Source organism: Sciurus carolinensis, chromosome 10 (genome assembly GCF_902686445.1).
Source record: "Sciurus carolinensis chromosome 10, mSciCar1.2, whole genome shotgun sequence".
Classification (NCBI taxonomy): Eukaryota; Metazoa; Chordata; class Mammalia; order Rodentia; family Sciuridae; genus Sciurus; species Sciurus carolinensis.
The window spans coordinates 79,479,276-79,502,380 of record NC_062222.1 but is presented as its reverse complement, the minus strand read 5'-3'; the positions used below and the strand labels follow the sequence as shown (position 1 = coordinate 79,502,380).

Here is a 23,105-nt window from a genome sequence, read left to right as displayed (position 1 = left end):
TTACACATTTTTGTGTAAAGATCTTTGTAGACCCCCAATAATGAGATTGCTGGGCTAAGTATGTCTTCAGGTATCTTAGAAGCTGCCTTCTCCCCAAATTCTAACAATGTAGATTCACAAACCACTTGAGTTACCTTTCTGCCAGTCCCTGGTAGAGGTGGTTAAAATTTTCCAATCTGATGAGGGTAAAAAGATTGCATTTTTTTTCTTTAATTTGCAAATCCCTGATTCCTAGTAAGCTACAGGAGCATCTTGGTTAAGAAGTAACTCTGTTCTTCTGTGAAGTGCCTTTACACATCTTTTGCCCACGTTTCAATTAGGTTTTCTTATCAAATTATAGAATCTTTTGGATAATATGTATATTAACACTAGAGAGAAAATAAGTGCTTTTTGTAAAATTTCCACAAATATTGACACATGGCTTCTGGTATCTTTTGCCATAGTTTTCTAAATCTTATGTAGTAAATTTTGTTTTATAGTTTCTGATCAAGTGTCTCTCTTAACTCCTCGAAGTTATACATGCAGCCTCATAAATTTGAGTTGAGTCTTTAATGTACTTTTGTATTTATATGGTGCTGTGGTCTAAATTTTATTTTCTTACAGATGGAGAGCCAGTTATTCCAGCATTGTTAACTAAACAATCACACTGAATTGAACTACACCTCTGTCATATATCATGTGTCCAGACATACTTGCATCTACTTACAGATTCTATATATTCTCTTCCAGAGATCTTTATGTCTAATCCTATATCAACACAACACTGATTTGAACACAGGAGTTTTAAAGTAGGTTATAAAACCTTACTTGTAAGGGAAGATCCCCTTCATTTTTTCTTTTTTGTTCCCCAAGAAGCTAGTCTCAAACACTTACCCTTCTTTATTAAAAAAAAAAGTTTAAAGAATATTTTAATCCATTTTTAAAAAGCTTTAATTTCTTTTTAAACTTTATGAAGTCTTTTAATCTAAGAATATGGTTTTATCTATTTGTAAAGACCTCAAATCAGATTTTGTATACTTTCCTCATAAATTTATTCCTAAGTATTTTATAGTTTTTGTTATCATAACAAATGGCATATTTTCCTATTTCCATTATGGTAAAAAAGCTAATTTTTATACTTCATAATTAGCCAGCTTACACTGGCTTACATATTCTATGGTAAATTCTCTTGAGTTTTCTGTATAATCATGTCATCAGCAAAAAGACTGATCTCTGTTCAGTGTTTATATTATTTTGTTGCTTATATTTTTGAAAACCTCCATGATAACAGTGATTAATAATGATAAGACTGGGTATTCTCAGGGTCTAGGTTCTAAATATGACTTTTATGTTTTGTGCCTTTTGGAATATATGCTATTTTTGGTAGTCTATTATATATTTTCCTTTAATGTGTCAATATACTGTTACACTGAAAGATTGTTATAGAACCAACCCTGCATTCAGAAAAAAACTTTACCCAGTTGTAGTATATTTCCTTAGAATTTGACAAATAGCTGAATTCTCTTTGCTTATACTTCATTTAGAATTTCTGGGGTTTTCTGGCCCTAATTCAATGAGGTATAATCCACATACAACAAAAATTCACCCACTCAGGTGTAGTGTTCTATTAATTTTGACAAACATACAGTCATGTAACCATTACCACAATTACGAGGACCCGAGTTTGATCCCTAACACTGCACGCACCGCCCCCAAGAGAGAAACAAAGAAAAAATTATACCAAAAGAAGTACAAGAAGTTTAAAGTAAATTCTAACTCTGGTAAAGGAAGTTCCCTTCAATATTTCTTTTTTGTCCTCCTAGAAGCTAGTTTCAAACACTTACCCAAAACAAAAACAAAAACAACAGTGAATGAAAACTTGCAAAAAATAAAACAAAGTGTTTGGGATATAGCTCAATGGTAGAACTCGTGCTTAGTATGTGTAAGGCCCTGGGGTAATCCCCCATACAGCCCACAAAAGTATATATGAAATATTTCCATCACCCCAAAAAGTTCCCTACTCCCTCTCCTCTTCTCCAGCTTCTAGCAATACTGTCCATTTTTGCATAATGTCATATTAATGGAATCATGCATTATGTAGCCCAAGTCTTTTTTTTTTAACATAATTGGCATTTTTTAAATTAGAAATATCTGTTAATCTTTTTTTTAAGGCACTAAAAACAGAGATGTAAAATGGTACCGTGATTGGAAAAAGTTTGACAATTTCTCAAAAAATTAAAAACCATATGACCCAGAAATTTCACTCCTAGATTCATACCCAGGAAAACAGAAACATAGATCCACATAAAAAACACACAAATATTAATGACAACATTATTCACAATAGCCAAAAGGTAGAAACAACCAAAGTGTACATTAATGATGAGTAAATAAAAATGCAGAATATTCATGATGAAATACTATTCAGCCATAAAAGAAAATGAAGCACTTTAACATGCTACAACATGAGTTTGTATTCCTTCATTTGATTTTTTAAAATGAAGTTTTTTTTAAGCCTATATATTTTTCTCTTGAGTAGTTTTTGCTACATCGCACTGACTCTGGTATGTAATCTTTGTTTTCATGATAGTTTATAATTTCAGTTTTTTATGGTTCATTCTTCTATTTTCTCTTGTTAATTAGGAAGTTCTGTTGTTTTTAACCATTAGTGGTTACATTCCCTTTTCTGGCACTGAAAAATCACAAGTATTTTTCTACTTTATGAAGACTAGACATCAGTGATTTCATATGTGCTTTCTTCATACCAAGATGCTTTATTTCTTCATGGTTTTCCCTCATCCTGTTACTAAGATGTGAACTTTAGAAAAAGTTTTAGTCTCCTTACTCATCCTGTAAGACTTCTCCAATGTTTTATTGAGGTAAGTTTGGTACTTACAATTTGGACCATTATTTCTTCTGAGTCTCTTTTTTCTATTACAGAAACCTGTATTCAGCACATATTTCACATATATCATCTTGTAAATGTTGGGGGGAAAAAATTCCAAATTACTACCTGTAAGGTTCTGTGGGAAAGATCCATGAGTTTCCTCTTATATTGCGCAATTTTGGCCATAGTTGTAGTTTGATTCTTTTGTAGCTCACTAATATCTTCGGATATAATCTGTGGGAAAAAAATGTCTTTTTGGTAAGTCAAGTATGGGTACTACAATTATTTGTCAGGTACACCTATATGCAAAGCCTAATTCTTAGATAAACTTGAAATTCATCTCTCAAAATACAAAATTCTTCCCCTTTAATTCTGCATTTATAGTTCTTCCTCCTTATGTGTTGAAAAATCATAAATTACTTTTAAAAGACTTCTTTTGAGCTCTAGAATATTTGGGCAATACATAGTAAAAATAAAACATGTATTTCAGAAATAAGGAATTTTAAGTAATATTATGAAATAGAACCAACAACCAGATCTGAAGGGAAAAAGATAAGATCTATATGATAATAAGATATAATACAGTCCAAAATCACTGTTACAGAATACTTGGAGTAATCAGATTGGAGAGGAAAAGAAATACTAATTCTACAACTGAATATATGTTTATGCCACTGGATCTTTGATTTGTTCTTTGCCTGGCTTAAAATCCTACTATTCTGCCTTACAAAATCTTAATCTTAACAAACTAGTTTAAAATTTCTCCATGTCACTAAAGCATCCCAATTGGATTTAATCCTATAACTGTCCCATCATAATTAATCATTCTATGTCACTGGCTAATATAGACATAGAAAAGAGGATAAGACTGTACAACGCAAGTCTACCTGTGCACATCACCTTGGAAGGAAATAAATGCCAGACCATTATGAAGAAACAAAATTAGGTGGCCATCTTACCACCCACAGTATTTATCAACAACCTAGGAATTAACCAAAAAGGAGCATGCAAGATTTTTAAAAAGAATATTTTAAAACAATTTTGAGGGACATAGAAGACATCAGTGATTAAAGAGACAAACTATTCATGGATGGGATGGTTAAACATCAGGATTCAATTCTTTACTAATTAAATGTAATTCTTTACATTTAATGCCATTCTATTAAAAATTCTAATTTTGAAAAACTGATTCCACTATCTTTATGAAAAAATAAAGACCCACAAAGAGCCAAGAAAACCCTGTGAAGAACAAAAACTGAAAATTCAATCCAATAGCTTTTAAGATGTGTTGCAAAGCCATAAGAGCAAAAGAAATGTAAAACTAATGTGAAAACAGACCAACTGGCCCCTGAAACATAACAGATCTAGAATTAGATCATTTATATACATATACATATATATATAAACATGTTATAACTGAAATTCTTAGATAAATGGAGTTAATCGAATTTCTTTTGGATATTTGAAAACCAGATCCACCATTCAAAGAAAAAGTTCAAGCCACATAATATATAAAAAGATGAATTCCATTGAGAACAAATGGGCAAATGTGAAAGATTAAACTCTAAAGGTAAGGAAAAAAATGTAGATGAATCTTAGAAGAATGGTTTAAGCAAATTCCCAAGGACAAAAAAGGAAAAAACAAAAAAATCAATGTATACCATTACAATAAAAGTAAAGAGTTCTATTGCACAAAGGACATCAAAGCAGAGATAACAGATGAAAAACTCAAAATTACTTGTAATATTAAAAATGAAGAGGGGTGGCCCAGTGAAGCAGCATAGGCCTGTAATCCCAGTGGCTTGGGATGCTCAGACAGGAGGATCGTGAGTCTAAAGTCAGCCGCAGCAACTTAGTGAGGCCCTAAGTAACTCAGTGAGAATGAAATACAAAAGAGGCTGAGGAGGTGGCTGAGTGTTAAGCACCCTTGGGTTCAATCCCTGGTACCAAAAAAATAAAAATTGGGGTTAATATCTAAAATAAATGAACTACTGAAATAATATATTGCATTAACAAAAATGAAGGACAAAAACCATTTGTTCATTTCAATAGATACAGAAAAAGCCCTTGAAAAAATTCAACATCCCCTCAACAAAACATGGTACTGAAAGAATGTACCTCATAAAGGTCCTATTATGACAAACTCATAGCTAAACTCCTACTGAATGAGGAAAAACTCAAAAGCTTTTTTTTGAAATCTGGAAAAAACAAAACAAAACAAAACAAAACCCAGCATGCCCACTTTTGTCACCTGAATACAGTTTTGGAATTCCTAGCTGATCTATAAGGAAAAGATACCCAAACTGGGCAGAAGGAAGTTAAACTGTCCCTATTTGCAAATGACATGATCTTATATATAGAAAACCCTACCACCAAAAATTTCTTAGACCTAATAAACGAGTTCTGTAAAGTTTCAGGATATAAAAATCAACATAGAAAAATCAGTATCATTTATTTCTACATACTAACAGTGAACTATTTCACTGTTAGTGAAATAACAGGAAATACAATCCTATTTGTATAACAAAAACTACTGGGAATAAATTTTTAAAATACTGGGAATAAATTTAGTCAAAGAAATTAAAGATCTCTGCACTTGAAAATATAAAACAATGATGAAAGAAAATGGAGACAAATAAATGGAAAGATACCATGTGTCCACAGATTGGAAGATTTGATATTCAAAAATGTCTACATGAGCCTGGCGCAATGGTACAGGCCTGTAATGCCAGCGGCTTGGGAGGCTGAGACAGGAGGATTTCAAGTTCCAAGCCAGCCTCAGCAACAGCAAAGTGCTAAGCAACTCAGTGAGACCCTGTCTCTAAATAAAATACAAAAGAAGGGATGGGGATGTGACTCAGTGGTTGAGTGCCCCTGAATTCAATCCCCGGTACCCCTCCCAAAAAATAAAAATAAAAACAAATAAATCCACCCTCCCCTAGGCAAACTACAGATTCAAATGCAGTGACTATAAAAATACTAATGACATTCTCACAGAATAGGAAAAAAAAAAAATCCTTGGCTTGGGGATAAGTTCAGTGGTAGAGCACTTGTCTACTGCAAGGCCCTGGGTTCAAATTCCAATATTTCAAAAAACAACTAAAATTTGTATGGAACCACAAACAACCCATAAATAGCTAAAGAAATCTTGAGCAAAATAAATAAATAAATAAATAAAGCTGGAGGAATCACACTGACTTCAAGATCTATTACAAAGCTATAGTAATCAAAACAGCAAAGTAGTGGCATAAAAGGAGACACAAAGACCACCAGAACAGGAAGAGAACCCAAAAATAAATCCACACATTCACAGCCAAGAGATTTTCAATAAAGGTGTCAAGAGCACACAATGGAGAAAGAAGTCAATTAATAGTGTTGGGAAAACTGGATTATTCACATGCAGAAGAATTAGATCGTTACCACTCACCATATACAAAAATAAACTCAAAATGGATTAAAAAGAATCTAAACTTGGAACTATGAAACTACTAAAAGAAAAGGTCCATGGACGATGGTCTAGACAATGATTTTTTTTTTTTTTTTTTTTTTGGACATGACCTCAAAAGCAAATTAAACACTTCAACAAAAGAAAAAGGGAAATGGAATTATATTTAACTAAAAAGCTTGTACTGCAAAAGAAACAATCAACAGAGCACAGAGACAACCTACAGAACAAAAGAAATTTTGCAAACTACCTGATGAGTTAATTTCCAAAATTTATAAGGAACTCAACAGCAAGAAAACCTGATCTAAAAATGGGCAAAAGACATTTCATAAAAAATGAGATACAAATGGTAAACAGGTAAATGCTTAACATTAGTAATTGCCAGGGAAATGCAAATTAAAGCCACAATGAGATATTACCTCATACCTGTTGGAACTGTTATAATCAAAAAGACAAGAGTTAGGAGCAGGATCTTGGGAACCGGTGGCAGATGCCATGCTAGGCCACAAAGGCAGCAAGAAGCAGTCTTTGAAACAATCTAGGTAGTAGGCCAAGGAAATGGATGAGGAAGATAAGGCTTTTAAACAGAAATAAGAACTTTGACAAAAAGCAAGCTGTTCCTTATGTCTGCTGTGATGGTCACGTGACCCTTGATTCTATTCCTATTTAAATGTCTGGATTCCCTACCATAACATCATTTGCAACCTATAGTTAGAAGTGTTGTCTTGAAGTCTGTTGTAAATTTAACAAGAAACTTTCAATTAAAAAAAAGAAAAAAATTAAGTGTTGGCAAGGTCATAGAGAAAAAGGTACCCTTATATATTGTTGATGAGAATGTTAAATTAGTATAGCCAATTGTAGAAAACAGTATGGAGGTTCCTCAAAATATTAAAAATAGAACTACCATATGATCCAGCAATCCCACTACTAGCTATCTATCCAAAGGAAATTAAATCAATATGGAGAATATCTGATTTCTGATATTTATTTTAATACTACTCACAATAGCCAAGATATGTGTTCAACCTAAGTGTCTGTTCAACAGATGAATAGACAAAGAAAATATAGTATATACACACAAAGGAATTTGGAACATGGATGAATCTGGAGAACATTACGTTAATGTGGAATAGGTGAGGTACCAAATGACCTCACTCATATATGCATTCTAAAAAAGTTGACACAAATAGAGAGTAGAATAATTATCAAAGAGGTTTAGGTGACTGGGGTAGGGTAAACAGGTTGATCAAAGCATATATGTTTAGAAGGAATATTTTAAAAGTCCAGATAGGCAAGTATATAGACACAAAAAGTAGATTAAGTGATTGCCTAGAACTAGCAGTTGGGTGGGGAAAAGGTAGGTAAGATGGAGGGAGAGAAATGGGAATGACTACTAAATGTTACGAAGTTTATTTTGGGGTGATGAAAGTATTTTAAAATTGACTGTGGTAATGACTGCACAAACACTGTAAGCAAACTAAAAACCATTGGATCATACACTTTAAATGGGTGAACTGTACCTCAATAAAGGTGTTTAACAGGGAAAAAAAAAAAAGGGACATTACATAATATAATAAGGTAAATTTGCCATGAAAACAGTTCTAGATAAGCATGTACCTAACAACAGGGCTTCAAAATACATGAAGCAAGTGGGCACTGTGGTGCTCAACTGAAATCCCAGCTACTTAGAAAGCTAGTGCAGGAGGGTCACAAGTTGGAGACCAGTTGCTTAGGTAACTTAGTGACATCCTATCTCAAAATAAAAGGTGCAGTAGTGCACACCTGTAATTCCAGTGGCTCAGGAGGCTGGGGCAGGAGGATTGTGAGTTCAAAGCCAGCCTCAGCAACCTAATGAGGCCCTAAGCAAGTCAGTGAGACCCTGTCTCTAAACAAAATACAAAAAGAACTGAGGATGCAACTCAATGGTTGAATGCCCCTAAGTTCAATCCCCAGTGCCCAAAAATATAAAAAATAAATAAAGGGATGGGGAGTGTAGCTCCAGGATGTAGAGTGCCCTTGGGTTCAATCCCTAGTACCACAAAAATCAAACAACTGCCCCCAATCCCAAAAACAAGGGAGCAAAAACTTATAGAAGTTAAAGAAGAAAAAAAAAAAAAAAATTCACACCATTGCTGTAGAGTTCAGGAGAATATTCTTTCCAAAGGCTCATGGGTTATAAAATCTTAACAAAGTTGAAAGAATTGAAAGCATACAGTTAAATTAAAGAAACTAATGAAATACCAGAAAAATCTCCAAATACTTGGAAATGAAACATACTTTTAAATAATCTATTAGTCAAAAACAATCAAAATGAATTCTCAAAGGATATTAGAAAATAGTATGAGTATCAAAAATTTGAAAATTAATATTTTTGAATTATGTCAAATCAAATTTATATGATCTTAGGGACCCTCTTATAAAGAAGGTAGTTGTATAAAGCTATAATTGTTAATGTGCAGTATACTGGTTCCCCATAACAACCCATGAGAAAAATGGCAACCCATGAGAAAAAGAATTAAATGTCTACAATCCTCTTCCTACTTCCAAGGCCAGAGAATGAAAAGCTAGTTGCTTACATCTAATCTGGTCTGATGCTGCTTAGTCATCTGATCTTGAACCTTCAATCTTCGAAGCAGCTCTTTGAAACCCACCATTGGTACAGGAATTAACCTGAAGAAATACAAGTAGTCAATCTTCTGATATTAAGCCTATTACGACAAAATATAAAATTTTTATAGTAACATAATTTTACATCAAATTTCAAGATTGATGAATATGAAATCAAGTGTTACATTATATTTTATTCATCCTTTTTTACAAATAAGGAAATACATAGTTCAGTCAAAAATTATAATGAAAATCAACGTAACTGGGGAAATGGCACTCAGATTTCTTCATCCCTAGAAGTTTTCACCACACTATGCTGCCTCCCCCAAATATTTTTTTTTAAAGCAATGAAAATAAACTCCTTAAATGTTCATATTGCCATTAAAAGCTCAGCTTACATCTGTTTGCTTCCATAGTAGTAAATATTAGCTCGAATATACACTTACTTTTCAGAATCAGGATTATCCACCTTGGCTTGTTCCCAAATAATAGGATCAACACCTACCACAAAGAAAACATATTTTTTCTAAAACAAACTATTTTCTGTTCAAATATTTGTATGGGAAAGATTTTCCTCAAAGTAAAACTAAAACTCAGAAGCTATAATAAAAAATGATTGTAAAATAGGATCATTCTAAAAATAGAAAGTTTTATAGGACAAAGCTTAAACAAATAAAGAAGTACAGATTGAAAGGAAATGCCTAAAACCTATAGGATAATAATAGATTAACCTCCAGAATACAATAAGAGCTCCTATAAGACAAAGATCCTAATAGAAAATGGACCAAGGACATAAATAGGTAATTCACAAAAAATACAAACATTTAGCTAATTCAATTTTGCTGGTATTAAGGAAAATGCAGGTTACAATAAGTATTAACTTTAATTTCTTGTCATCAGCAGCAAAACATCAGCAGCAAAAAATATCACTGTTAAGAATTTAAATGGAGCCAGGTGCAGAGGCAGCACACCTGTAATCTCAGCAGCTTGGGAATTTGAGGCAGGAGGATTTTGAGTTCAAATCCAGTAAAAGCACTGGGGATATGGCTCAGTAGTTGAGTGCCCCTGAGTTCAATCCTTAGTTACCCCCCCACCCCCCCAAAAAAAGAATTTAAATGTTAGAGCTTTTTTTAGAGGGCAATTTGGCAATATCAAACATGTATATTAACATACATAATATGGATTCATATTACATTTCCAGAGATCCATTCTAAAAAAGTATATACCTGTGTAGTACAGACAATTCTATGAGGAAACAGTTTATAAAACTGAAAACTCAGAAACAACACTGGAGTTAAACAGCAACATATATCTGTAAAACACTATGTAGTGTTTAAATAGAATAAAATTTACCTTCAGGTACTGACATGAAAAATACTAAGGAAGACTACAGGTGAAAAGGCAAACATCTGTAAATGTACAGTGGAAAATCCTTTTTCTAAAGGAGCTATAAGTACATATGTGTAAATTTAAAATCACAGAAAAGAATTAATAGTTACTTCTAGAGAAGGAAAATAAAGGAGAACTAGTCAACCTAGTTAGGTTTTACAGTAAAACAAAAATAGGTTTTATTTGAATATTCAGTTTAAACAAGAGATAACCTATAGGAAATCAAAATAATATGAGGGTAGATGAATTATGTATTTTTTCTTTAATTCATAATTTCTCAATATTTCTAACAAACATTAGCTATATAATAAGCAGTTACATGAATGAATAAATACAATATTCAAAACTATCTCACAAATAAGTACACATGTGATAAGCTCATACTCATTAACATTAATGACCAACCAACATCTCCCAAAAGAAGGGGAACACTTATTTCTAAATCTTTCATTTTTTTCAATTGTATGACTCCAGAAACATACCAGCAGGAGGATTCTGTAAAAGCTGTTTGATCTGTGCAGGAGAAAGTTCTGTTCTAGTCATAGAAAGCGTGACACCAAGTTGTTGCAATTGTGTTTTTATATTGGCTTGTTCAAAATGTGCATATAGTGTTGTAGCTGGAACTCTTCTTGATGTACCATTTGGAGAACGCTCAACAACATAAATGACAACTTCTGTCCTGCAGGAAAATAACCAACTTATAAAATATTGAGCATACATAACCCAAAGCCACAAATATCAATACAACATATAATTTTAGAAGGGTGCTAGATGAATTCAGAAATGGTTTTTACAAGGGAATTAAATTTTTTCCTCAAATCTTGGAAAATAAACCCTCATTCACTTGTCAATTAATTTATATGATAAAAGTTAAAATGTGGCAGGTAAATAAGATAAAATTTATCAAAAGGTTTGATCAGCTTCAAGGTCCTATTATAAATATTATTTGATAATTTTTCCAGAACTAAGAAATACTTTGAAGACTCTGCTGAAACTTATGGTTTGCTTCTCTGCATTACTGATAGCAAGAAGTAAAATTCAATCTTAAAATCCTAAAGTAAATGCCTTGCCACTAAGACTAACAATTATATGTAGGACAAGGGAAGTAATCATTTATTCATGAATGAACACGAACAGTAATGTTAACTAAACTTTCTAGTAACATCACTGTGGCATTCAATTTGCATAAAGCCATGATAAAATATTTCCTTCTGGTCTTGAATGAAAATCTATGAAATTATTAGCATCTAATAAGTTAAGAAAACCAAAATCAAAAACAAAAAAAGATCTTAAACATTTATACAAATACTGAATAATCACCAGTTGGAAAGTAACATTCTGTTCTGAGATGTAATCTGTGCTTCAGCAACAAAAAACTCTTCTGATTACTCTTTTTGAACCAGGGCATACAGAAATAAACAGTATATTTTATGTATACTTACTGATCATCTGGCAATGTTTTAATACCCTCTACATTTACAGTTAAGGTCTGGTTTCCTCCCAAAATTTTGTGCAATGATTCTACCAACTGCTGTTGTTGGCTTCGAATATCTGTTTCCTTTTTGTTGAAAACTAAAACCACTAGCCCATCTTCATCTTTATTATTGGGCATACAACTATAACCTACTGCCTGTGAAGTAACAAAATAAATAATATTAAAAATATGTACAGATCTTAAGTCAAGTGTTTAACATTAATAGCTTAATAGATGTTCAAATGAGGGAAAACAGTTTAAAGCTTGATTATGAAGAAAATAACACATTCTGTACCCAAAGAGGTCACACAAGTATAAACTATATTATCCAAGAATAATATAAACATGGTGAAATTAAAGTATGATCTTTAGAATACTAACTGAAGAACTTTTACTGGGACAAAATTTGATATTCATTATTGTTGAATATTTTGAACCACAGAAACAACTTTTCATGTTATCATAAATATGATTGCAAAAATCATGGGCCAACTGTATTTATTTCAAAATATACCTGATTCATAGAATCTTAAAGTTTAAGATAGATAAATAAGTGATTTACCAATAAACACTTTTAGTGTACAATAATGAAACTGTCAGGTTAAAAATACTGTAAAAATGCCTATCATTTTATGGTTTCATGTAACAAAACTTTATTAAACAGACTGATTTATTTATTTATTTACAGTTGTAGATGGACAACATGGCTTTATTTATTTTTTTATGTGGTACTAAGTATCAAACCCAGTGCCTCACATATGCTAGGTAAGAGTTCTGTCACTAAACCACAGCCCCATCCCCAAGCTAGTTTTTAATGCAATATTAAACATGATAAACTATAGTTTGCAAAAATATTGCTCTTTTGCACAGAAGCCTTTTATCTTGTTACCACTTACATATAACTTTTAAAAAGTATTTAAATTTACTCAAGTGTACATTATGCATTTTACTAAAAGCATATTATACTTCAACTTTTGAAAAAAGAAATTTAAATTGTTATATTCAACTTACACTTACTATTGCATTTCTTATCACTAAACAAAAGGATTAAAATTTCACTAATGTACTCAAAGAGATATATAGGTTTGACCTTTGCAATCCAAAGTGCCTCGAATTCTGAAACTTGTGTCAACATGATGCTGTTAAGTGGAGATTTCCACACCTGCTCTCAAGTGATGGGTTTCAGTCAAAATAGCAATGTGCTTCAGACTATATGTATAAACTACGTATTATAAGTGAATTTCATGTTTAGACTTGGTTCCCACCCCCAAGGTGAGTTTCATTATGCATATGCAAATATTCTTACTCAAATCTGCAATCTGAAATGCGTTTGACCCCAAACCTGTACTTTTTTGTTAGAGTGATGAGACTAAGTTCTCTAACAAGTCAGGCTGATCACTTCTTGTTCCACTCTGTTCAAGCATCTGATCCTTAGCTTTGTAGCTCCAAACACAGGATTATGTACACATTGGATAAGTTTAAGAGACTGACATAGGCCAACATAACTCAGAAAAGGTTGAAGTACAGGGGTAGGGGGTATACAGCTAAGTGGTAGGACATTTGCTAGCATACAAAAGGCCCTAGGTACCATCCCCAGTAACACACACACACACACACACGCACACACACAGGTTGAAATATAAACTTGACTAAAATACATTAACTTATTACAAAAAACACACTGTCAAGTAGACCTAAATACTCTCACTAGCTGATGAATAAATATCTGAAGTCAAATTCGGAATGAGATGGTTGTTTGACAAACAAGATATTAGAACAAAGAAAATGTACAACATTGTTTTCTTGGCTTTGGCTATTTATAATACTGGCAATAGGTTTACATGTGCCAAGGAGAATTGTCCACTGACTGTTGCACTTTGCTTACCAATGTTATATGAATATAGCTAATGTCTAATTTTGAGTTTCTTCTTTACGGGTGTCAGACAGACCATTTCCCTTTAATTATAATCACATTTTCTTTAGTCATATTCTGATCACTCTGAGTCACACATACAAGAAATCATTTTGATTTTATAATTTCTGTATTTTTAAAAGTATAATCATACCATGTTCAAGGAGTACTAAAGAACCAAGCAACTTGGTTTTCTTGATGTAATTTTAATACAAAAGTCACGTTCTTTCTAATGTATTCTCTTTTAACTGAAAGTCAAAAACAGTATTAATACCTTAAATCGGCAAAAGGGATTTTCTTGTGTGAATTCCACAGGTGGAATATTATTATTGAAATATCCTTTTCCTGTTCCCCAAAATGCCTGCAGTTGATTCCATTTTGCCAAAATAGCATCTCTCTCATCTCCCAATAGAGTTGGAGCAGAAAGCGCACTCGCAGTATTTATCAGCTGGTTGGACTGGGTAGGAGCTTGAGCAGGCTGACTGAAGAGACCACCTAATGCTAAAAACAAACAAACAAACAACACAAAAAAAACCCAATTCAAATCCTTAGATGTAATAGGCAGAATGATGTCCCTCCTCCAAGATGTCCTTAACCTAACCTACAGACCCTGTATATGTTATCTTACGTGGCAAAAGGGACTTTGCCGATGTGATTAAGTATACTGCAATAAGAAGATTATTCTGGGATTACCAGGATGGGTTCAATGTAATCATAATTGTCTTTTAAGGTAGAAAAGGGAGCTCAGAGTCAAAGTGAGATTGGAAGATGCTATGCTGCTGCTCTGAAGATGGAGGAAGGAGCCACAAGCCATGAAGTGTAGGGAGACGGTAGGAGCTGGAAAAGGCAAGGGATTGGATTTTCCCCCTAGGGCCACCAGAAATATCACAGACCTGCCAACACTTTAACACAATGAAATCTATTTACCTGGATTTCTGATCTCTAGAACTGTAAAGTAATCAATTTCTGAAGTTACAAGCTGCTTTGTGGTACTGTTACGGCAGTATGGGAAACTAAGACACTAGAACAAATCTTATAACATTAAACATGTTGACTGGGGTTGTGGCTCAGTGGTAGAGCACTTGCCTAGCATTTGTGAGGCACTAGGTTCAATTCTCAGCACCACATATAAATAAGTGGATAAAATAAAGGTCTATCAACATATTAATAAAATATTAAACTTGCTTTTCCTAATAATGACAACTTTAAAAAAAAAGCATATGGACATGAAAAATAAAGTTTGTAAAGTTACAGGATTTTTAAAAATAACACTGCTATTATATTTGTATAATATAAATTGGGAGATATAAAGTAAGTTAAAATCATTATATCAGCCTAATAAACACTGATTACAAAGAAATATATAGTGAAAAGATTAATGTACTAGGCATCAGGATGCTAGGCTAAAGTTTTAGACAGCAGTGTAACTTGGAGCAATGCCTCCAATGGAAACAACGGCAAAGGTGACAGAGCAGATAAATACTTTCAAAGTATGAGTTAAGAAAGCTGTCAAGAACGGGCTGGGATGCAGCTCAGCGGCAAAGCATTTGCCTCACGTTCATTCTCAAAGCCCTGGGTTCAATCCCCAGTTCCAAAAAAGAAAAGAAAAGACAAAAAAAAAAAAAAAAAAAAGGAAAAGAAAAGAAAGTTGTCAAGCAACAGGTGAATCACTACATGGCATTAATTCACATGACAAAACAGTGATCTTCTGATGATCTGATTATATCAAAAGTCTCAGGTTGATACTAACAAAGGGAAGAAAAAGTCTAAGGCTCAGAGCTTAAGGCAAAGTTTATCTAGCTAGAACTTATTAGCAATACTGGATTTTCTTTGTACTTAATTTTGGTTATCTTTTTTTTTTCTTCTTCTTTTGGAGGTGAGGGCGGGGGGGGGTGTTCGTCAGTATACTGCCCAGGCTCAAGTAACCCTCCTGCCTCAGTCTCCTAAGCAGCTGGTACCACCATGCTTGGCTAGTTATACTTTCTTTATAGCAAATTATAATGGTTTGTTTTTCCATTTAGAGCAGCAATACAGATCTTCCTTAAAATTTTTACTACATAATATTAAGAGGAAAGAGATTTAAAGAAACTTCTTAAAGGGATATACAGATAAGGCAAAAAACCATGAAGATATTTACCAAAATGACCTGAGTTTTAGAACAAACACTACATTTGACATTTAAGTTCTCTCTCAGCTCTAAAGAGCGAAAGTACCACCAAACTTCGTAGGCTTCTACAGAGAAAGAGAGAGGCTCCTGTTACCATCCAGAAGAGTATTTTTAATACCCAAATGGGTATATAAAAATTGGAAAGAAATGGACTGGAAATCATTAAGAATCCTGGTTTAGTATAAGCTTCCTTTTTTAGCCTTGAACAAGAAATTCCAAGGCTTTTTCTTCAACTTTTAAATGAGGAAAGTGAAGTAGGATCTATACTGATTTATATTCTGCCTCCCCTTTTACACTGGATTACAGTTACACTAGTCTACTCAAAATTCACTAGCTAGAAGACATTAATGAACTCAAATTACAAAATCCAATAGACTCTCTTCAAGTCTTAGCATATTAGATTTCTTATACCTTCCTACCTTGTCAGAGCCCTTTTGCTATTATTTCTTTAGCTCCCCAAAGAAAATCTTTAACGTCTATTGAACATACCCACTCCTAAAAAATCCTTCTCCTTTATATATCTTTTTAAAAAAATTTTTGTTCTTTTTAATTATACATGACAGTAGAATGTATTCTGACATAACATACATACATAACTTCCCATTTTTATGGTTGTACGTGATATGGTCCTTTAGAGTTCTTAATATTTTCTCCCCTGGTGTGTGTGTATAAAAGTTTTTTTGTGTGTGGTACTGAGGATTTAACCCTGGGAGAATCTACTACTGAGCTACATCCCAGCACTATTTTTTTTTTATTTTTTCGGTACCAGGGATTGAACCCAGGGCACTCGACCACTAAGCCACATCCCCAGCCCCTAATTTGTATTTTATTTAGAGAAAGGGTCTCAATGAGTTGCTTAGCACCTCGCTTTTGCTAAGGCTGGCTTTGAACTCTGGATCCTCCTGCCTCAGCGTCCCAAGCCACTGGGATTATAAGAGTGTGCCACCTTTTAATTTTTTATTTGAGGCAGGGCCTTGCTAAGTTGCCCAGCTAGCCTTGAACTTGTAATCTTCCTGTCTTAGCTTCTCAAGTAGCTAGGACTACATGTGTGTGCCACCAGGCCTGGCCACATACAGTGTTTGTGTGTGTGTGTGTGTGTGTGTGTGTGTGTGTGTGTTTATTATGTATTCATGCAACAAATCTAAGTGTCAGACAGCTAAATACTAAGGATAAAATGGTAAATAAGGCAGACAAGATCTTCTAAACAAATTGAGCACATCAAACAAATATTGACAACTGTGAAAAGTTTCTCTAAGAACAAAGGCTATGAGTACTAAGTAAGGGAGTAATTAAGCCTGAGAGAGGGAGTCAAGAGAAGTCTGTCTCATCAGAAGTAGTCAGCTAGGCCATAGGAGTAAGAGTACAAACAGAATGTGCAAAATCTCTGCGGGGAAGAAACTGGCAAAAGCATAAGGAGTACTGAAGGATGTGGTAGGGATAAAAATAGGATGGGGGTATCAAAGAAGTGTTCCCATTTGCTAAAAATGTGACAAGGTGAGCATCAATAATAATAAGCCTGGTGCAGTGGTGCAGGCCTGTAATCCCAGCAGTTCAGGAGGCTGAGGCAGGAAGATCACAAGTTCAAAGACAGCCTCAGCAATTTAGCAAGGCCCTACACAGCTCAGTGAGACTCTGTCTATAAATAAAATACAAAAAATGGGCTTGAGATGTGGTTCACTGGCTGAGCATCCCTGGGTTCAATCCCTGGTACCAAATAATAATAATAATAATGATAATAATAATAATAACAACAACAACAACAACAAATGCAACTAACTGAAATATATTTATTAAAGCCCATACATTCAAATGATAATTTTAAAAAGGTCAAAAATTTTAAAAATTCCAATTCACTGGACTCTACTGGAAATGAGGCCACGAACTCCTTCTTACAAAAATTGTCCATTAAAAATAACTTTTCCTGTCTTTTCCATTAAACTATGTATCAGGGTAACCAATTAGACTTGGGGAGAATGAAGAAAAAACTCCTTTTACAGGAGAATTTCAGTTAGGAAGGAGGAAATTAGAAAATTACCATTTTGTAATTTCTCATAAAATAACTCAGGCAATGATCATCAATGAATGAAGTCATTAGATTAAAGACCAATGAGGAACTTGATAAGACAGAGATCAGCTACTACCATATTAACCCACTAATCAATTTTAGGGTCAGTGAAAGTTGGAGAGCCTTCCAATGTGATATATATGAAACACATAACACCACCTGCACAGCATTCTTGCCTACAAGTCTCAGCTGAATATAAGCAAGTCACTAAAGCTAACCTCATTTATCAGAATTATGAAGGATGAAGTTAAATAATACAAAGAAATAACCATTTAAATAATACAAAGAAATAACCATAAAAAAATACAGAATGGGGAACATTTCACAGGACAACTGGCCCAATTTCTGCAATAATTCATAAGAGGGAGAACAGGAAAAAGGGAAATTCTATATACTAAAAACCTTAAAGAGGCATAACAAGAAAATTAATGTGTGGACCTTATTAGGATTAGAAACACCAAATGAATAAAACATTTTGAGACATATGAGGACATTTTATTATGGATCAGGTATTAGATAATATCAAGGAATTACTGTGGATTGGAATGATGTCTTTTTTTTTTTTTTTGTACCAGGGATTGAACTCAAGGGCACTCAACTACTGAGCCACATCTCCAGCCCTATTTTGTAATTTATTTAGGGACAAGGTCTCACTGAGTTCCTTAGTGCCTCACTGTTGTTGACACTGGCTTTGAACTTGTGATCCTCCTGCCTCTCCCAAGCTGCTGGGATTACAGGCATGTGCCACCATGCCCTGTGATGTCCATGTTTTTAAAGAGAAAAACACTGTATAAAGGGTGAAATGATATGTTTCGAATTTGCTTTAAAGTATTTCAACTTAAAAAAAGGAAAAAGGAGCTAGATGAAAACAAATGTGACACATTCTGACTTTTCATGACTCTAGACAGCAGACATATAAAAAATAGTAAATGTTCACTGGATTCACTGAAATAATAACTGACCTTAACTATTTGATAGAGTAAAGAATAGAAACCAGATTAGTGTGCTAAGAGGAACGAGCAGTAGAGTCTACTCTAACGATCATTTCAAGTAGTCTGTGAAAGGAGAAGATTGGTAGTTGAAGTAAAATATGAAATACGATTTTTTGTTGGTTTACAATTGTTTTAAGAGAGAGGAAAAACAACTTCAGGTTGTTTACATGTGGATAAAAAGGACACAGAGAAAAGTTGAAGACTTTTAGGGGTTGAGGAATGTAGTTAGAAGAATCAATAGCACAGGGCTATTCTTGAAGATAGAGATCCATGGCACAGGCATAAAAATCAGGAGAAAAAACTGCTTACAGATGGAAGGAGAGAAACAGATTTAAAAGTGGAAAAGTTGAAGGAACTGCAATGAAGGATTCCATCTTCTCTTTGAAGAGGGGGTCAAGATCATCTGTTAAATAGAGAAATTTGAGATTTAAGGAAAATAAAGGTTCAAAATAACTGCTATAGAAAGTGGGAGAATAAGTTGAAAATAGAAAATCTATAGGATTACCAAGCAATGTTGAGGTCCCAACTGAGACTTGTGATCCAGAATTTACAGAGGTTATTCAATCTTCTGTGTGATTTTTTTCTCAAGCACCATTTGAACAGATTCACAGGTTTAGGCTTTCTCTCTCTCTCTTTTTTTTTTTCCAGGCAAATGTGATACATAGTTATGGAAATTTAGCATGCTGACAAGAGTCACTGAAATGTAAGGGCATGTAGTCTAAGCAGTTAAAGAGATTATATCAGGTAGACTGGGACCCTAACCAAACAGGCTCACATAGGCCAAAGATGGAAAAATTTAAACATCAATAAGAATCAATGCATTGGATTAAATAATGCTTGAGTCTCTGACCAAAAAATAAAATCAACTTTGAAGAATGTTAGGGAACCAATTCTTTATTCTGAAAGCAGTAGTAAAGGGAAAGTTTCAATCAAATAGATGAGATAAAGCTTTTCTTTATAGATGACTCCAACAAACAAATGGAAGAGAAATCAAGGTGAAATAGCACTATTTCTTAACCCCTACTGAATTAATGGATCTAGGTAATGATCACCAATGGCTGCTAACATCACACAAAGAGAGATAATCAGACATTATATGCCTTTTGATGATGAATACACTCCCAGGAAATAGTCTTGCAAACAAAATCTGAACTATCAATATAAAAAAGCTCCTGGATCCAACTGAACTCCTAAGAAATACAGAGAACAAAATAATGTGTTAAACTATAAGAATGCAATCAGGGGAATGAGATTGATCAAATTATGTTATAAGCGAGTATGAATACGGCATAATGAATTCCACCATTATATAAATATAATGCACCAATAAAAAAAGAATGCAACCAATAAAGTCTTAACAAAAAACTAAGACAAATGATCTGATTTCTTCAATAAATTAGAAAATAAGAGAGAGAAAAGAGTAACACAGAGTTTTAACACCGAAATCAATACTACTTATACACTTCAGAAAAGAAAATGATAATAAAGGAGGATTGTAGTTCCTCTAAAGGGGAAGTAACTATAAAGAGAGAAGGTGGTGGCCTTCTTAAGTGGCTGGCCAGGGTCAATCTCTCCAAGGTTCATCTTATGTATACTTCAGTAAGCTGAACTCTTGAGTAGTGTTCTGTGTTATTTTAAACAAAGTATTTTAATGAAATGATACTATACAAGGGACCCTATAATCCTAATCATGTTCATCAGTTTTCTCCCCAGTTGCCATCATATATAAACATGTAAAGTAGCTTTTGTTCCCCTTTGGAATGTTTATAATTCTTAAAATAATAATTCACTAAAGCGTTTTGAATGATGCACTCAATAATGTTAGCTATTATTGCTATGGCTTTATAGCGAAAGATGTAAACATCATACTTACTAGTTTGCTGCTGCTGTTGGGTATTAAATCCTCCAAATCCTAGTCCAGTTCCCAAACCAGTACCTAAACCAGTACTAGTTCCTGTTGTTGTGCCAAAACCAGTACCAAATCCGAAACCTTTGTTCTGAGTACCACCAAAGAGTCCTTTGAATGAAAAAAATGAAAATTGAAATTCTGAAGGTTAAAAAAAAAAGTTGACCTCTACCACATTTACTTCAACTATTGACTTTTGATGGCTTCTTACCAGTTGTGCCTGTGTTAGCTGGGGCAGAAAAGCTGAATGCAGAACCTGCAGTTGTAGATGTTGTACCAAATCCTCCAAACCCACCTAATTAAAAAAGGATAAAAATAGAAAGGAAGATTCTTTTCTACATATAAAGGCAATTTTTCAAATTATTTCATAAGTAATTGATACACATAAAGTAAAAATGTTGATCTAAATTTTCCTTCCTCTAATATTTTTTTAAAATTATAGTACTAATCAAGAAGTCAATATACAAGAACAACTAAATATTTTAAATAGAAATAAATATCACACACAATACAATATCCTCCACCTAAAGGTAATTCATTCATAGCTGAGAAAACATATTAAGCCTACTGCCATAACTCTAAAATGACTATTATGTACTTTAGTTAATTATTATTGTTATAGTTATTATTATTTTGAGATGTTGTCTATGTTGACCAGGCTAGTCTCAAACTCAAGATCCTCCTGCCTCGGCCTCCTGAGTAGTTGGGATTACAGGTATGAGCCACCATGCCTGACTCTTAGGTCCTTTTTTTTTTTTTTTTTTTTTTTTTTAGTACTGGGCATTGAACTCAGGGGCACTTGACCATGGAGCCACATTCCTAGCCCATTTTGTATTTTATTTAGAGTCAGGGTCTCACTGAGTTGCTTTAGCACCTCACTGCTGCTAAGGCTGGCTCTGAACTTGAGATCCTCCTGCCTCAGCCTCCTGAGTCGCTGGGATTACAGATGTGCACCATAGCGCCTAGTTCTTACATGTACTTTAAGAGTAGGGAATGCAAATTCAAATGCCTATAAGATTTAGACCAGTAAAATTAGTGAGGAAAGTAGACCAGATGTTTCCTAAACTGTTTAAAACAAAGCTTTTAAAAAATGACAGCAGTTCCTAAATTCCTGGATTATTGTTGCAGAAGAATGGTAGTTTACTAGATCACACTATTCCCACTTTCTCTCCAAGAGAGACAGAAAATCTGAATGTTCTATATAAAATTTACAGGTTTTGTTTTTGGTATGTGTGTGATGCTGAAGATCAAACCCAGGTCCTTAATCATGCTAGACAACTACCCCTGTCCACATTTCTAGATTTTAAAATCTTAATTCAACTTCAAATGTTTTAAAAAATAGTGTTGTGGGAGGCTGAGACTAGAGATTACAAGTTAAAGTCCAGTTTGGACAACATAGCAAGACCCAGTCTCAAGAAAAAGACTGATTTGGTGAATTAATTTATATCTATATTAGCTTATATTTCTACTTAAGTCCATGACAAGACCAAGCAACTTTTCAAAGGAAACATACTATTGTATAAGAATGTGTTTCATGAAGGAAGAGATAAGGGGAAAAATACAAATGGAAGCAGTGGCAGAGAAGTTGAGCGGAGCTTAGCACCACAATGTGGAAACTCCGACAAACAAATTTCTATTTTAGGTAAGTCTAGAAACAAAATTAATGTTAACCATTTCTAACAACATATGAATGGAATGGAATGAGAGTCAATCTAAAATCATTTTGTTTTTACTTACTGTCAGTTTTTAGCTGATTATCAGTGTGATGGCAAAAACAACTTTCAAGGCAAATATTTGATATATTAATACCAAGTTATACCACAGGTTTCCTAAGATTCTAACTTTAATCTCAAGTTCTTGTAACAAGACAGATTCATCAATATATTGTAAGACAAAGGATAAAAGAAAAAACAATTTGGTATTAACCATTTAATTCTGATTTGGAAAGTTACTCAGAGTACAATGTGTATTGCATACATAGGCACAACTAAACATTCTATTAACTTATCTGCAAACTACTGTCATAGTGCAAACTAAATGATAAAAGGAACCTGAAGTATTAAAACACTTTTAATCTTTTCATTACTCCTCACTTCCACAGAATAATTTATGATATAATCTGAACTGACTACACACTGAAAACACTAGTCAGTGTCTTACCATGTTCCACAATACCAAAAATGTTTTATTAATATTATTGCATCTTGCACAGACACAAAATAAAGTAAACAAGAGTTTCTACTGGTACATTGCTGAAAACTAAATTAGTCAACATGTGAAAG

At 33.6% G+C, this 23,105-nt stretch overlaps 1 protein-coding gene across 2 annotated transcripts in view; it reads right to left on the bottom strand.

Moving 5' to 3' along the window:
- The window catches only part of Nup54 (nucleoporin 54), a 29,867-nt gene that overhangs the window by 4,511 nt on the left and 2,251 nt on the right, over window positions 1–23,105 (bottom strand). For both annotated transcript variants that reach the window (XM_047566359.1, XM_047566360.1), the window contains 8 exons: window positions 21,035–21,118; window positions 20,791–20,934; window positions 13,968–14,194; window positions 11,750–11,937; window positions 10,790–10,986; window positions 9,365–9,419; window positions 8,888–8,981; window positions 2,993–3,100 (listed from right to left, as the gene is read on the bottom strand). In XM_047566359.1, the coding sequence (XP_047422315.1) occupies window positions 2,993–3,100; window positions 8,888–8,981; window positions 9,365–9,419; window positions 10,790–10,986; window positions 11,750–11,937; window positions 13,968–14,194; window positions 20,791–20,934; window positions 21,035–21,118 (1,097 nt within the window). The remainder of the gene's footprint in view (window positions 1–2,992; window positions 3,101–8,887; window positions 8,982–9,364; window positions 9,420–10,789; window positions 10,987–11,749; window positions 11,938–13,967; window positions 14,195–20,790; window positions 20,935–21,034; window positions 21,119–23,105) is intronic.